Genomic DNA, 17,572 nt, shown 5'->3' on the forward strand with positions numbered 1-17,572 from the left:
AATGGGATCAGAAAATTCTCTATATCAGAGAGTTTATTGGAGCTAGCCTAGTATTGGCATCTAGCAGTGGCTGTACCTGATGCTTCAGATGATCACCAATCCTACCTTCAACCCCACTTCACTCTGAAAAAAACAGAATCGAGTACAACGAACAAGCCATGCAATTCTTTGAGGGGAAAATTGCTTCTTGACTCTTACAGGTAGGATTGGCAGAATTCAATTCTTATTTTTAATTTTGAAGGATAATATCAACATATATTTTAAAGTGTTTTTTAAAGCTGTTTAGCGATTTAAATTTTCACCGTTGTAGGAAATAATAGTTGGGGTCAGACAATTATTTAGTGAGAGTAGAATATGTCCCATGCCTCTCATTGAGGTGGGTTTATGATGTTGGCATACTTAGGCGGCGGGTATAAGAGGCCAGGGAGGCTAAGCCTCCCCGAACAGCCAGCCTGTTGCCTTTGGAGTGCACCACCGCTGAAAGGGTAGGTGCCCTGGCTGTGGCCCCACCTGCGCTCCACCCCAAGACCCCACTTGTCCTCTCCCCCTGAGGTTCTGCCTCTTCCTGTCCCCCCTTGCCCACATGGGGACCTCACTCAAGCAGTGAGCAGCTGACTGGCCAGTGGGCAGGGAGGCTCAGGGGAGGAAGTGAAGAGGTATGAGCGGTGGTGGGTGGGGCGGGAAGGGGGGCGAAGAGGTGTAAGCTGTTATGTAAAGCCTCCGCTCAAATGTGATTGTAAGATCTGTAACTTATATCATTAAGTTCTGCAACCTTTGGCAGACTTTGTAACTTCAGTTATTGTTAGCATAGCCTTTGAAGTTTTGTAACCTTTGCAAACTCTGTAACCTTTTCAAGTTACCACTTGTATGAACTTCCAAGGTGTGTAACAGCCCATCACACAATCAGAGAGAGAGTGAACAGGGGAGTGTGTGGGGAAGATAAGGGAGTGTGAACAAGGGAGTGTATGTGGGATTGGGCGGAGAGGAACTGCAAGGAGAAAGGAGCCCAGAGACAGGTGTGTCTGATATAATCTGCCCTGAGAAGGCAATCACGAAGTGCTGTAAAGAGAAGAAGAACCTGGTATGCATGAAAGGAACTGGTCTGGGAATGCTTCTCGGTGATGGACATGGAAGGAAAACTCAGTGTACGTGACAGGAGCCGCCCAGTTCCAGAAAAAGGAAGCAGCCACGCACACAAGCAGCTGCTGCTCCTTGACCTGCTCAGCAGCCTGGATTCGTGACCGCAGGCGGACACACCAGATCGACCACGCTTCGGCTTCTCGGTCTCCATGCTGTCTCCGGTAACTCTCTGCCTGTGTAAGTGTGTGGGTGCATGAAGGTATGAATGCAGTGAATGTGTGCGTGTATGAATAAGCTCCATCTCTTTTCTACCTGACCTAACAGCGGCATTAATAAAACTAATACAAGTGTGACCCTGGGTTGGTTTTTAGGGGAACACGGATAACATAAACTGCAGGTGGGGAGCTGAGGAGGGGGTGAACAAGTGCAAGCGGAGAGTGGGGGGGAAGGGCAGAGGGAGGGGGTGAAGAAGCACGAGAGCAGGGCAGGAGTGGACCGAGTGGGACCGGGGGCTGGAGGCTGAGAGGGGCAGGCCTAGGGGGGAGCCATGGACTGAGCGTGCGCAGCTTCCCTGAATGGAGGAATGCACCGCCCATGTTGGCATAGTAGGGGTGTTACGTTGGCAGGAGGAGCAGTTCAGTGCGTGCACACCTACAGTGTTTTGTCAACGAAAGCTGACTTTTGTTGACAAAACTGTGTAATGTAGACAAGGCCTAAAAACCTTTTGGAAACACTGTTAGTTTTTGGGTACAATGCTGTCCTTTTAAAAATTACTCGAGTCTTTTGGTTATAGTAACATTGGATTCTTTTGTTTTCTTTTACACCGAGATGCCAGCATCGCAGAAAACTATCACAATTAAATATTGTTTAAATATTCCTTCTACTGAGAGACAATGTGGTAATATCTTTTATTGGACCAACTTCTGTGGGTGAAACAGACAAGCATTTTCTTCTGAAGAGCTCTGTGAAGCTCAAAAGCTTCTCTCTTTCACCGACAGAAGTTGGTCCAATAAAAGATATTACTTCATCCACCTTGTCTCTCTAAAATCCTGGGACCAACATGGCTACAGCAACATTGCAAACATCCCTTTGAAAGAGATTGGCCTGAGCTGCAAAATTGGGAACGAGTTCAGATGCAAATTTTCCCATAAATTCAGGTATATTAATATCTAGGTTTTGATGTGAACCAGTCTCTAATTACTGAAGAAACTATCACTATCAATCCTAAAAGTCAACTGAGAAAAGGAAGTAAAGTGGAGTTGCTTTGAGTATCCTCAGCTCCTACACATCTCAGTGAGACTCAGAACCTTGTAAGAGGACTCAGCACGTGCCAGGACCAACCCCATAATCAGGAATCAGGGAGTCTTTTAAAAGATACTGGAACATCCAATTTAAAAGACACCTACAAAAATGAACAAAATGTATGCAACTCTCTGAGCAAATTAAAGCACAAACTTTCTCACCTTCCTTCTGGGTAACTGCATACAGGATATTATGTAATGTCTGTTACACCCAATATAAAACAAAGAAAAGAAAATAGACAGTAGCAAAACATGAATGTGCTAATGAGGGGAAACACAATGAGCATGGAACACAAAAAAACAATTGCAAACAAAGAATAATTTGAAAGACAGGTGAGTTCAAAGGGAGCTATGGGCAGCTCCGGGGTTTAAACCACCATCTCTGATCTTCTTTTTCTCTTTAGAGTTATGGACCGTGCTTCTTCACTCCTAACTTTGAACCTCTCTTTCACACCATGCTATCTGATTTCCTTTATAGCCAGAATCTCTCTAACTATTCCACTGACTGCTTTCCTGTCTGTTTCTAATTTCCTCTCCTCTGCTAAACATTTTTATCTTCCCCTCTCACGTTCTTACTCTCCTTGCCCTTTGTACTGCTTTCATTACTACTGACTACCTGCTTCTTTGGAATACAAAGCTCTGTACTCTCATGGTTCCAGTCTTATCTTTCCTAGCATTTCTTTTGGCTGATATGGGTTAGCAAACTCTCTTTCCATTTTCTTTCCATACCACAGGGTTCCATTCCTGGTCCACTCCTTGTCTTCCTTTGCACAGATTATAGTAGTCAACTCATTCCTAGTTTTGCTTTTTGTTATCATTTATATGCCTGTAATACTAAGTATTCTTATCTCTTTTCTCTCTTATTGGTGCTTCTCTTCATGATCCAATATAACTGTACTTTTTTTAAATTACAAAGTGCCTTGGCTAAAGGAAGATCTTCTGTAAACTAAAGAGCAGTAGTAGCAGTTACTGGGATAGAAAGTCTTTCATACTAGGTAGTTGGTTTGATGATGACTGAAAGATACTACCATCTATTTGCTGTTTAGTAACATGAGGTGGGATTATGGATGTATTAGCAGGAGTATTATAAGCAAGAAGTAATTCTTCCGCTCTACTCTGCGCTGATTAGGCCTCAGCTGGAGTAATGTGTCCAGTTCTGGGTGCCAAATTTCAGGAAAGACGTGGACAAATTGGAGAAAGTCCAGAGAAGAACAACAAAAATGATTAAATGTCTAGAAAACATTACCTATGAGGGAAGATTGAAAAAATTGTGTTTGTTTAGTCTGGAGAAGAGAAAACTGAGGGGGGACATGATAATAGTTTTCAAGTACATAAAAGGTTGTTACAAAGAGGAGGGAGAAAAATTGTTCTTCTTAACCTCTGAGGATAGGACAAGAAGCAATGGGCTTAAATTGCAGCAAGGGCGGTTTAGGTTGGACATTAGGAAAAACTTCCTAACTGTCAGAGTGGTTAAGCACTGGAATAAATTGCCTATGGAATTTCCATCTTTGCAGATTTTTAAGAGCAGGTTGGACAAATACCTGTCAGGGATGGTCTAGATAATACTTAGTCCTGCCTTGAGTGCAGGGGACTGGACTAGATGACCTCTTGAGGTCCCTTCCAGTTCTATGATTCTATGAGTGAAATGAGTTGGTAGATTTGGTTTCTGTTGTGCAGAAATGTGCTTTTGTCAAAAATATGGCCACCAGTGGTGCTCTTGTTTACAGGCTTTGCAGAGAGGCTATGTGTGGCACTGGGGAAAGGAATGAACCTTTTCAGCTGTGGACTAGGACTAGGAACCTTTTAGCCTGCACCTGCAACATCTACATGCAGAAGTTACAGTACTTTGGTGCCCACAGCTATTCACACCCCCATAGTCCAAACTGCAGGGCAGCATAGACAAGCCCTAGGTCTTCTCCAGGTCAGAGTTAAGAGATGTAGGCAGTGCATATGGGGAAACATGATTGCTACTGGGTATACTGCACCTATTCTGTGGATTTATAAGTGACTTAAATTTCCATTGCTGTCAATGCAGCATTTTTCATGGGAACTACATTCCCTTTATATATGTTTTTAAAGTCAAGTCTGCAACTGCATAAAAAAACCTGCTAGACAAGACCAGCCAGCTACACAGTGCCAGAAGTATGCCTAACAACACTACAAAATATAAACCAATTTACAACAATGGATAATCAGGTAGAACTAACTGAACAAACCTCTCAAATTAAAGAAACTCTGAAAATAAAGAGACAAAGATAGAGTGAAAAATCAGACACAGGAACACAATAAGGATTTCACCAGCAGTCAAAGTGTCTTGAACACTTCCAACCTCCAACTGAGTGCAACCATTAATGAACCATATGCATAATAAGTGTAGCAATCAAGAGAAAGCAACAAAAAATGTGTATAATAGCAGCCAATGCAATCAAGTGACACAGAAAGTGAGAAATAGCCAAATTGTGAACAGCCCCAGGAGAAGAAGCCAACAGTAAGAGAAAAGGATGAAGTGAAAGACATTATAAAGCAACCCAACTGAAAAAATATTGAAGAGCTATGATCTGAAAAGTTCTGTTAAAAAAAATATCCCAAGCAAATTCTGAAGTTCCATGTAGCTGCTGTGAAGTTCATGATCTTCCCTCACTGGTCAGTCACCTCTCTCTTGGCTTTCTTCACCATGTTCAAACTTTGCCCTGATCTTGAAAGGCTCTTCACAAATCTGCTCTAGCTCAGCATTTCTCAACCCAGGGTCTGGGGCCCTGGGGGCATGAACAGGTTTCAGGGGGTCCGCCAAGCAAGGCCAGTGTTAGACTTGCTGGGACCCAGGGCAGAAAGTCGCAGCTCCGCCATGTGGGGCCGAAGCCTGGGGTGCCAAACTCCATTACCTGGGGCTGAAGCTGAAGCCTGAGCAACTTAGCTTTGTGTGAGGCCCTGTGGCGTGGGGCCATGGGCAATTGCCCTGCTTGCTACCCACTAATGCCAGCCCTGGCTTTTATATGTAGAAAAACAGTTTTGGCACTGGTGGGACCAGGCTGGCTCCAGGCACCAGCAAAGGAAGCAGGTGCCTGGGGCGGCCAATAGAAAGGGGTAGCAGTCTGTCCCGTATTGAGGCGGTATGTCTGGGTCTTCACCGGCCATTCAGCGGCCGCTCAACTGCTCCGCTGTGGTGTTCGGCAGCGAGTCCTTCACTCCGTCTCTTCCTCTTCAGCGGCACTTTGGCAGGAGCTCAATCGGCTTTTCCTTTTTTTATTTTTTTTTTAATTTTTCACCACTTGGGGCGGCAAAAAAGCTGGAGCCGGCCCTGGGTGGGATGTGAAGTTTTTATAGCATGTTGGGGGGAGGAGGGCTCAGAAAGAAAAAGGTTGAGAATCTCTGCTCTAGCTCATGGTACTGTTTCCTATCATAGCTTCTGATTTTGCCTCTTCTCCCATACGCCCCCATTCACTTCACTCTGCCAGCATTTCAGCCTCACCAGTCTGTCTGCTTTTCTCATCTCCATGCTTTCTTTCACACTGCCCTTTATAGTGTCTTGGAACACTATCCTTACATGAAGTAGTAAGTAGAGCTGGAAGAATAACTCATTTTTCAGTTTGGTGCCCATTCTTAGAAGAAGAAAAAAAAATCAGTTTGACCGGAACCCAAAAATTGCTGAAAATTTTAGGCAAATCAAAAAGTCTGTTTTGGGTCAAACAAAAATTATATTTATTTCTGAGCATTTTTAAGGGCTAAATTTACAAAATAAACAAAGGATATAGTGCTAATAGTCTTATAACTTTTAGCCTATTGGTTAGTGCACTCACCGGGGACACAGGAGACCCGTTATTCAAGTGTTTTATACAAAGTGGAACAGCATCAACAGGAGACCCTAGCCCAGAATTGCCTGGTGATTAGGGCACTCACTGGGAAAGGGGAGACCTGGGATCAAATCTGTGCTCTTCAGCAAGAATTTAAACTTGGTCTTCCACACAGGGCAGGTGCAAGGAAGTTTTGTGCCCTAGGCGAAACTTCCACCTTGCGCCCCCACCCCCAGCCCTGCGGCAGCTCTCCGCCCCCCTCCACCCTGAGGTGCCCCCCCGTGTCAGCTCCCCCCTGCCCTGAGGCACCCCCTCTGCAACAGCTCTCCCCCCCCCGGCCCGGGGAGCCGTGCGGCAGCTACCCCCCCGCCCTGAGGCACCCCCCCACAGCAGCTCCCCACCCCCCGGCCTGGGGATCCATGCGGCAGCTCTGACCCAGGGGAACCCCTAGGGTTGCCGGCGGTGCGCTGACCCAGGGGAACCCCTGGGCTGCCGGCGGCGCGCTGACCCAGGGAAACCCCTAGGGTTGCCAGACGGCGGTTCAGACTGCCTCTCCCTCCCAGCGCAGCGGCTACTGTTAAAAACAAACAAACAAACAAAAAACAATCGGGGGCACTGCTTTTTGGTGCCCCCAAATCTTGGTGCCCTAGGCAACCGCCTAGTTGGCCTAAATGCTAGCACTGGCCCTGCTTCCACAGCCCCAGTGCGAACTCTAACCACTGGGGGAAATGTTATAAGGCGGGAGGCAGTGGTGGCAACTAATTTGGCTAATTCTTGTCACAAATAGTTTTGGGTTGACTGAAACTACATTTTCAGCAAATAAACTATTTGTCCAAAATTTCCCCCCCTGCTCTAGTCCCACCCATCCATATTCTAAGGTTCATTGAATGCAATGCATGCACACACAAACTGCAGCACCACTGCCCATTACCACTGTTTGCCTGGTGATTTGGAACAAGTTCTACCCCTGGCTACATCAGAAGAAATCTGGAATAGTTCCATAGGAGCACAGCAAGAGCAAGTCTTTTCATTTACTTCAGTGGGGTCTGGATCAGGCCCACGTGCACTGTCTCCATTGAAACAAATAATAAATAACAAAATAATACTACTATACACTGATGACAGTTCAAATTTATATTGAAAAAGTTATTCCACCCTGGGCTGAAAACGTAACCAGCTGTACTGTATACCATTCAAAGCTGTAAACGAGACTATTGTAGCCCACAGGAGATCACTTTTTAACCCATAAGGCCAAAAATGTCCTCTAATAGCTGGAACCTCAGGGGTATAGGTTCACCATACCCTTTTAAAAGGTTTTTCTACAGACTCCCTCTATTGAAAAACTTCAGGCTTAACTTATAAGATCACATGAATCTTTCTCTACCAATAGGCCTGCCCACTATCTTGAATTACTGCAAGTGAATTCCCTCAATTTTAGTTTCTGTTCTTACACAATTAGTGTGTGACCTTTTTGTTTATTTTAGTTTCATGCCATTTTAACTTTTTTCAGTAATACATTTTCCATTCATTAATGTGTGTTATGTATTTATTTATTTATTTAATTAATTTTCAAATCTTTTTCTTTTCTACATTATAGAAGACATGCTTCAGTGCAAATAAATGGGTACCCAAATGCAACCCAGAATGGGATAGATTTAAATTCTTCAAATATTGGGGGCCCCCCAAAATTTAGCATAATATCATGCATATCCTCTTCCAGATGTTTCTGTAATGTCTAACACATTGTTAGCTCATGTAACCATGTGATTTGTTTCAAGCAATGGCTAGCCAGCCAATAGTTTTTTATTTCAAAGCTAATAGTCACGTCATCATAGAGCAATAAGGCAAAACTACTTTTTGGTCAAATGGCCCTGCCCCAGCCAAGTGGTGTTTGTTTGGCAATTTGAAGTTATTGTTTTATAATGGGGGGGAGGGGGAGAATCTGACAATGTGTATTTGAGAGGAATGTGTATGTGTCAGTAGAAGTCAAACATCTGTCTGTTCTTTTTTCCTTTATTGCAATGGTGTCATAACATGCAATCTCCATGCATGAAGACCTGAACTTTAATACAACATATACAGCACATTTGGGCCAGAGATGACAAAGAGTAACTTAACTGTTCTGTACAGCAGCTGAAGTACTCAATATATATTTTAATTAACCTCTGCAATTTGTTCAATATGAACTATTTGCTTGATTTATTGTCTGGAAAAGAGGCTAAGAACAGAAAGTCAGTAAACTGGAATCTGAAAATTTACACTTCTCTTAGCATTTTTCACAGAAGAATCCTTTACAGGTTTGAGGCTGAATGTAAAAATTTACACATCAATTGGCCCACGTTGAATGGCTTATACCATAGAAGCTTTTGCCCAGATTAAAATGCAGTAAAATCAAGTGCAAATGTGAAATCCTATTACAGTCCTTAAAGGGAGAAGACTAGTTTTAAAAATAATGTTTTAATGTGCAGCTATTACATTTAATATTTTGTCTGCACAATTTACATACATTTAAATACTAACAATATTTATTTCTCAGAACTATTTATCACGTTTTAATAAAGTAGAATTTTCATTCTGTAAATTACAAATACTGGGGCTTAAAATGAAGCAATGTTAACATCCTATTATTGTCTCTTTCCCAAGTATTCTAGGTATTAATGCTGTTCTCCAATTATAATTATTTAAAATTAAAATAAATGCACAGTTCAATATCCTGAGCCCTGTGATTTGCACACCACCATTCTACTCCTTCGCTCATTGAATATAATGGTAAAATTCCCATTTATTTCATTCAGAACATGATGTGGCCCAAAGACACTGATTCTCATACATGCTGAAACACCCACTACCCTTTACTGATTTGCATATCTTCATCAATTCTCTGACCAGGCCCCAAAAGAAATACAGGCTGTCTCTGGGTGTAAAGTATGTCTGGTGAGAAGTGTGTGTTTCTTGTACCAAGTCTGCCAGATAAGACTGAACATCTTTCATTTAATTGCTTATGTGCACCAGGTTTGAAAGACTCGACACCAAGGTAATACATGTTAACTGACTCGGGCTTTTCTCTTCCCTGGTGCAAGTAGTTTCCTGTGTAGGGGGCTTTCAGAAGAGGCCTCAAAAACCAAGATTTTCTCCCTGCTTGACTTGGACATCAATGATTCCATGGCACATTCTGTCAGCATATAGGTCTGCCCCAGTGTTCTTGCCCAAACTTTCCTCCTCTCCCACCCCATGCTGTTTTGTAGAGAGATGTCTGCCAGCTGTGTACCCGGTTGCTCCCTTGTGCTGCCAAAGACAGCAGTATTTCAGATGCAGATTGACTCCTGCATGTATTTAGAGCCAACTCTTCCAAACTGCTAATCATGGAAAAGTCCTTATTCACAAGAATAGCCCGCAGACTTTAGTGGGACTACTCTTTGGAGTAAGAACTACTCCCATGGGTAAGGGTTATTAGGAATAGCCTCATAGTTTTGAAAGCTTTTGAATTTGAACTAGACTCAATCAAGTCTAGTTCACAGTCTTGGTCCATATCTTCAAACCTCTCACAGGCCTGGGCCCAGGAGATCTAAAAGATTGCCTAAAACTCCTCGATGAGGACTGTGATTGACAATTCTACTCCTCAGGCACAATGGACTTTTTTAACACAAGGATACAGCACATCCCTGCAAGAGACAGAGCTTTCTCAGGGGAAGCTCTCAGACAGGCCTCACCACCTTCTACTCCAAGGGCAAGGCACACTTCTCTAGCCTTTTCTGATATAAACCCACGTTTTACAAAATAAACAAAAACAACCCTACCAAATCCAAACAGGATAGTGCACACACACAGAGGGAGAGGTTGAGAGAAAGAATAAACCACATGTAACCAATGTTTGTCACATTGTTGCATGCACTGCTGGAAGGTGCGCAGCTACTATGGTGATGCATACATACAAAAGAGCATACATAGAAAAGAACAGAATACATAGAATAGATTTATGATACTTTTCTATAATGTCTGCCCACAAAGGAAGTTGTTGTTGTTGTTTTAAAAAATGCCAAGATACACGCCTGTAACTTAAAAAAACTAATTTGGATATTTTATAGAAAAAAGCAGTTTAAAGACATTGGGTGAAATCTTGGCTTCATAAGTCAATGGCAAAACTCCAATTGACTTCAGTGGGGTAGGATTTCACCACGGTTTTCACCTCAGTAGCCACAGGACAATTTAAACAATAATTAGCAATTGCATTTTGTTTTTGGAAAGTGTATGGCATCTGCCAGTGTTTATCAAAGTAACTGATGGCGTCAAACCTTCCACTGATGTAAACTGAGACAGAACACGCAATAACAATGAGAAAATATATTTTTTCCAAACAGAGTAGCTCTGTGTGTGTGCGGGTGTGTTTAATTTAAATTTAACATGAGACACAAAAATAAGAAAATAAAACCTAAATAAACTAAGCAGCTGATATTATAGCTCAAACCTGATGTCTCAATAACTTGAAGAAGAAGAAACATGACATTCAGAGGAACTGAATTGTTGACTCACAAAGCTAAAAAAGCAAAGCAGATTTATATGGACATTTTTCATATTGACTGGTCAGCATATCTATGGGGATTTTATATGTTACATGTAGTTAGTCACTTCTCTCTAATGCAGAGGTCTTCAATCTGAGGGGTGTGCCCCCCTAGGAGGATGTGGAGTAACATTCCGGGGGTGCAGCTAGGGCCCGGACCCGCCCCCACGGGGGCCAGAGAGGGAATGCCACCCAGCTCTGCTCTTGGCCCTGGCCCCGGCTGCCCGCCCAATGCCTAGGGTCCTGGCTGCCCACCCCGTGCCTGGGGCCCCGCCCCTGGCCACAGCTGCAGGCTCCTACCCCAAGCAGTGGCCCCAGCCTCGGCCAGCCATGGCCTCACTTCTGGCTCCGTAGGAAGGGTACAGACAGGGGTCAGATGGGTCACAAGGTAAAAAGTTTGGGGACCACTGCTCTGATGCAATACAGTACACATGGAATGACAGAGAATCCAAACCTGACTCCTATACACTGCTGCAATAACCACTTTTACCTTATCTCTCATACCTGCCTTGTCATGGATAAAGAAGTTAATAAATACAGTAAGATAATTATACGTGCATTAAGTGTAAAGAAAAAAAAGATTTGCCATACTAGATTAGAACAATGGTCTCAGTGGCCAGTACACGATCCTGCAGAACAAGATGAAACATTTCACCATATAAATATGAAGAGAGGAGGCTAGTCCAGTGGTTAGGACAATTGCCAAAGGCTTGGAAGACCTAGAGTCAATTCCCTGCTCCACCATAGACTTCCTGTGTGACCTTGGGCAAGACACTTAGCCCTGGTCTACACTGAGGGAGGGATCGATCTAAGTTATGCAACTTCAGCTACGTGAATAACTTAGATGGACTTACCATGGTGTCTTCACTGCGATGAGTCCACTACTGCCGCTCCCCCATCGACTCTGGTTGTGCCTCTCGTGGCACTGGAGTACAGGAGTCGACGGGAGAACGCTCGGGGGGGTCGATTTATCGTGTCTAGACTAGACGCGATAAATCAATCCCCGCTGGATCGATCGCTACCTGCCGATCCGGCGGGTAGTGAAGACATAACCTTAGACACTCTGTGCCTCACTCCCCCGCATGGAAAATAGGGATAATAGCGCTTCCCTGCTTCACAGGGCTGTTAGAATAAATACATTAAAGATTGTGAGGGACTCAGACACAATGGTAGCGGGGGCCATAAATGACTGATAGATAGCTAGATACACACAATGCACCTGTGCACTTGTGACATCTTGGGATAAATAATTCCTTACAATCCCTGCAGGCTACCCAGCAGAAAGGTTGATAACCTCCTATTCAACAATTTGACCAATCACATTTGACCAGTCAAATTCTCTAAAATCAGTGGTATTCAGTCGCAAGCGCACTAGGGCAATGTTTATAATACAGTCAATATATTATTCTTCATGAGACTAAACATGATCCACAAGAAACAACAATGTTTTTTGGGGAAAAAAGCACTTTCATGCATTTACCTGCCCCCATTATGAGCCCTGGTGCAGTGTCCTTGGTATGGACTGTTCCTGACACATATGGATTGTCTGCCCAGCGGAGATGGAGATGAAGATGGCAATCAGGCTTTAGGGATAAGAGGAAGAACACAGTATTTTACAAGCTGTTAACAGCAATTCTGCAACTTTGGTAATTAATGCACAATCAGAAAGTAGCATACAGTGACAACTGCCTTACAAAAGGGGAAGCGACTGAATTTCATAAGACAGGGTCCAGAATAAAATATTAGTCTGATGTATCTAGCGGGAACCAATTACCCTGGCTCTGTATATTTCCGTGGCCTTAAAACAAGGTCTGCAATTCAGAAAGAGACAGTGTGAAATTATAGCACAAAATAACTTTGTGACAGAGTGACTGCTTGGATCTTTGGAAGAAGCAATAAAAAGCACCAAAGATTTATTTGTTGTTGTTGGTTATCATCATCCCTGGGCTGCCTTTATGCAGTTATCAGCTAAAAGAGAATTAGATTAAAAACAACTATTTCTACTGAAACATCTTCTGTCAGGAAAAAAAATCATTATATGAAAAATATTTTTAAATGACTTTTTTGGAGTGAGTTTGATCGTATCTCTGGTTAATTAACTTACTGCTTTCTGCTCTTTCCACAGTGATATGTGGAGCTCAATATTCCTCCCACTAAAGTTAATGAAGCATGGCTATTGACTTCACTGAGAACAAGATCACACCCTAAAACCTGGTCTACACTGGGGGGGAGGAGAGGGGAGATCGACCTAAGCTATGCAACTTCAGCTACGAGAATAACGTAGCTGAAGTTGACGTATCTTAGGTCGACTTACCTTGCGTCCTCACGGCGCGGGGTCGGCTGCCGCCGCTCCCCCGTCAACTCCGCTTCTGCCTCTCACCGCGGTGGAGTACAGGAGTCGACGGCAGAGTGATCGGGGATTGATTTATCGCGTCTATACTAGATGTATAGACACAATAAATCAATCCCCGATAGATCGATCACTACCTGCCTGAGACCCTGATTCAAAGCCCATTGAAGTCAATGGGAGTCTTTCCACTGATTTCAGTGGGCTTTGGATCAAGCCCTGTAGCATGAACCATGTATTGCTGTAGCCCAGTCTTCTGAAGGGAGTCAACATCTCCCCTAATCTCAGTCTTTTAATCCTACTATACAGAGAGGGATAAAGATTAGTCTGTGCCCCTGACTACAGACATATATGCTGCCCAAAAATGCAGAGATCTAAGAGTCCAGTGGAGCAGAGAGCCTGTGAAAAAGACACAGGGGATCTGCTTGTCAGGGCTGTCTCAACAAAAAAACTAAAATGTTGTGGGTAAATGGGACATGTAAACAAACCGTAATAACATCCGTTCACAAAAAGAAAAGGGTTTTTGACATGACTAGCCATTTGACATACATTTCCAGGCAACTGTGTAACTTCCCCCCATCTCATAATAGGGTAATTGTGTTTTAAGATAAAACAATACAATGCAAAAACAGAAATAAAAGGTATTCATATTTTTAATCCTATTGATGAAGTGCTCTTATTCCCAGAGAAGTTCATTGCGGTGTAAATAATTAATAATAAATGAATGATTGCCTTGAATCAGGATGCCTGGTAGGTAAATTAGAGCACACTTGTCCCATACAAGTCAAATTAAGCCCTAACAAAAGAACGCGTAATGCTGCAGATGGAGCAAACCAGAGATTTATTTGGCTCAATAACTTGTGAAGGCATGGTTAATGTAGAGAAACTAATTTCAGAGTAACAGCCGTGTTAGTCTGTATCCGCAAAAAGAAGAACAGGAGTACTTGTGGCACCTTAGAGACTAACAAATTTATTAGAGCATAAGCTTTCGTGGACTACAGCCATCCGAAGAAGTGGGCTGTAGTCCACGAAAGCTTATGCTCTAATAAATTTGTTAGTCTCTAAGGTGCCACAAGTACTCCTGTTCTTCTTTTTGTAGAGAAACTAAAACATACATCTAAATCTGGTGTAAATGAGAGGAGAATGTAGCTTGGCACTAGGTGCTTGAGATGACAACTACTGTTCATTTATTTACATTTCAACATATATTCTACAAATAGTTCTTGTGCACACTGGATAAAACATTAAAAGGAACCACTTACAGGTTTGCAGTTGGTTGGTTTACCATTCATATCAGAGATTGGAGGGGTCAGATAGTCCCAGTCACGACCTTTGTTGTAGGTTATTAGAGTTGTAACTTTCCCATCAATTTTCTGATTGGCCAAAAAGACTCCTTTAACACCTCTGACCTGGAGCATAAAATTAAGAGGGGTAATGACCAGCCTGCAAACACTTCTTCAGCATAGATCATTCCTGGTTTAGAGGTTCCTTAGAAACTGAATATTCCAGATAATTACTTACTCTTAAAAAAGAATGGATATTAAAAAAAAAAACAACAACAGTTGGTGCTTTTGGTTTCTGAACATATTCTAAGACATTAAGGGCATGTCTATACTACAAACTTTTGCCAATGCAAGTTACGTTGGCATGAAGCTGCTGCAGTTACTATACTGCTTGTGCACATGCACACTTGGCTCCGTGAGTCATCACTGTGCATATTCACCAGGAGTTGTTGTGTCAATGCACACTGCAGTGCACTATGGGTGAGCATCCCAATGTGCAACTCAGCACCATCCAGTGCACTCTCTTTTGGGAAGTTTTGGCAATCCATAGTGGGGCAGAACAAATCACGCAGCGGTGACTGGGAGCAAGGGGTCAACTTCCCAGCGTGCAATGTTCTCCATCCAATGATGTCATCTATCTCCCATAATTGTCATGCCTTTTTAAAAAATTTCACAAACCCGCACTGCTCTCCTCGCTGTCTGCCATTTCTGACAAAAGCACAGAGCCTGCACAGCTCTGTACTACTGTCATGAGCATTGCAAGCACAGGATGCATGATCCTCCAGTATTTGCAGAGCCACAAGAAGAACTGATTCAGCAAGAAGTGTGATGATTTTGTGGAGGACAGACTGCTGCAGGACATAGAGAGAACCAATTCAAGTTTGCTGGTGGCATTCACAGGGCCGGCACTTCCACTAGGCAACCCTAGGCAGTTGCCTAGGGCGGCAGGATTTGGGGGGCAGCATTTTGCCATCCCCAGCAGCAATTCGGTGGCGGGGGTCCTTCCGCTGCGCGTCTTTGGGACGCTTTGGCGGCGGGTCCTTCACTCGCTCCGGGACCCGCTGCTGAAGCGCCCCGAAGACGCGGAGCGGAAGGACCCTGCCGCCGAATGCTCTGAGGAGGAGCGCTGCCACCTAGGGTGGCAAAAACCCTGGCGCCGCTCCTGGGCATTCACAGAGCTGCAGATGGTGTAGCCTCACTTCCCGGCCTGAGAAATGAGCACTGAATGATGGAATTGCATCGCAATGCAGTCTCGGGATGACAAGCAGTGCAAGGCCACACTCTTGGATTTGTATACCAAGCTTACCCCAGCCATTCAGTGCCAGAGACCAGAATCACACCTGCACTGACAGCACAGAAACAAGTGGCAATTGCACTGTGGAAGCTCGCAACACCAGATTCCTTACTGATCAGTGGAGTATCATTTTGGAGGTGTAAAATCCACTTGGGGGCCGTTTTCATGCAATTGTGCAGGGCTATTAATCATCTCCTGGTATGCGGGATTGAGACTCTTAGCAATGTGCAGGACATAGTAGAGGGATTTGCAGCTACGGGATTCCTGAAATGTGATGGGGCAACAGATGGCACTCATATCCCCATTTTGGCACAAGACCACCTTGCCACAGAGTACATTAACAGAAAAGGCTACTTTTTTTTGGTTATGCAAGCATTTGTGGATCACTGGGGATGCGTCACTGACCTCAGCATTGGCTGGTCAGGGAAGGTACACGACACGCATATCTTTAAGAACACAGGACTGTTCAGAAAGCTACAAGAAGGGACCTTCTTTCCTGACCAGCAGATTACCACTGATGATGTGGAAATGCCAACAGTAATCCTGGGGGACTGAGCCTACCCCTTGCTCCCTTGGCTCATGAAGCCATACACTGGTCACCTCAACACCATCAAGAAAAAGATTCAATTACAAATTCAGAAGGTGCATAAAAGCAGTTGAATGTGCTGTTGGTAGATTGAAGGGATGCTGACGTTGTCTACTCACTAGATTGGACCTGAGTGAAAAAAACATCCCAATGGCTATAGCCACCTGTTTTGTCCTGCATAATATTTGTGAAGCAAGGGGGGGGGAGAGTTGCTGTGGGGGTTGAGCGCAGAGATGGAGCAGCTGTCTGCTGAGTTTGAACAGCCACTACCAAAGACTATTAGAAGAGCTCAACACAGAGCTGTACAGCTCAAGAAGGCTTTGAAAGGGCACGTGGACAGTGAGCCACAGTAAAGCACTGTGGTATACTGTGCTCTACCTGGTTCTGCTATTTTGGGGCCTGTTAGGAATTGTGTTGTGCTTGGTGTACATTTATGAATATAACCCTATCAATGCATCTTTTAATTTTGTGGTGCTTGCTGTACATTTATTATTATTACACTGTGTTTATCACTGATCCTGTGAAATGTGTCACACTGTACACCAAAAAGTAAGTGGGTGCTTTCAGTACTGCTAGGCATTCTGCACGATATATTGGGAACTAATAAAGATGAATTATTTTCCAGACAATAAAATGTTATTGCATAACCAAAACACTCCAAAAAAATTCTGTGCAAGTTAAATAGCAAATACATTACAAATGTAATAAATGTATGGATCTTAAGAAGGGGAAAGAACATTCATGTCCATTTCAGCTACACATACAGCAACCATGGTTCTCACAGGTCAGTGCATGTGAAGCTGTGGTTGTCCTTAATGTCCCCCTGTGTGGAGTGGATGGGGTATGATGCAGCCGCTGATGCTTCATGGACTGTTGAGAAGGGTGCTAGGGAGGCACTATAATGGAGTTCTCCATGGACTGTGAAGGGAGGCCAGCCCATGATTGTTGAACCTGTAGGTCCACAATAGTCTGCAGCATCTGTGTTTGCTGCTGCATAAGCCCCATTATGTCCTGGTGCATCTCCCTCTCCTTTTCCTGCTGGGACTCCTGGGCCATTCTCCAAAGCATTTGGAGTGTGGGAGTGGGTGCAGCTCTGGGAGGAAGTTTGAGTGTGGGAAGAGGCTCAAGGCTGGGGCAGGGGGTTGGGGTGTGGGCTCTGGGAAGGAGTCTGTGGAAGGGAGTTTCAACCTGGGGCAGGGGGTTGGGCATGGGAGAGGGTGTGCAGGCTCTGGGTGGCGCTTACCTCAGGAACAGCAACATGTCCCCTCTCTGGCTCCTAGGCGCAGGGGCAGCCAGGTGACTCCGCACACTGCCCTCACCTGCAGGTCAAAG

The 17,572-nt window shown here is 44.0% G+C and overlaps 1 protein-coding gene across 2 annotated transcripts in view; it reads right to left on the minus strand.

Moving 5' to 3' along the window:
• The window catches only part of SORCS2 (sortilin related VPS10 domain containing receptor 2), an 818,166-nt gene that overhangs the window by 76,123 nt on the left and 724,471 nt on the right, over nt 1-17,572 (minus strand). For both annotated transcript variants that reach the window (XM_054030250.1, XM_054030251.1), the window contains exons 10-11: nt 14,340-14,486; nt 12,211-12,313 (exon numbers count right to left, since the gene is read on the minus strand). In XM_054030250.1, the coding sequence (XP_053886225.1) occupies nt 12,211-12,313; nt 14,340-14,486 (250 nt within the window). The remainder of the gene's footprint in view (nt 1-12,210; nt 12,314-14,339; nt 14,487-17,572) is intronic.

The sequence above is a fragment of the Malaclemys terrapin genome, chromosome 5 (assembly GCF_027887155.1).
Source record: "Malaclemys terrapin pileata isolate rMalTer1 chromosome 5, rMalTer1.hap1, whole genome shotgun sequence".
Lineage (NCBI taxonomy): Eukaryota > Metazoa > Chordata > Testudines > Emydidae > Malaclemys > Malaclemys terrapin.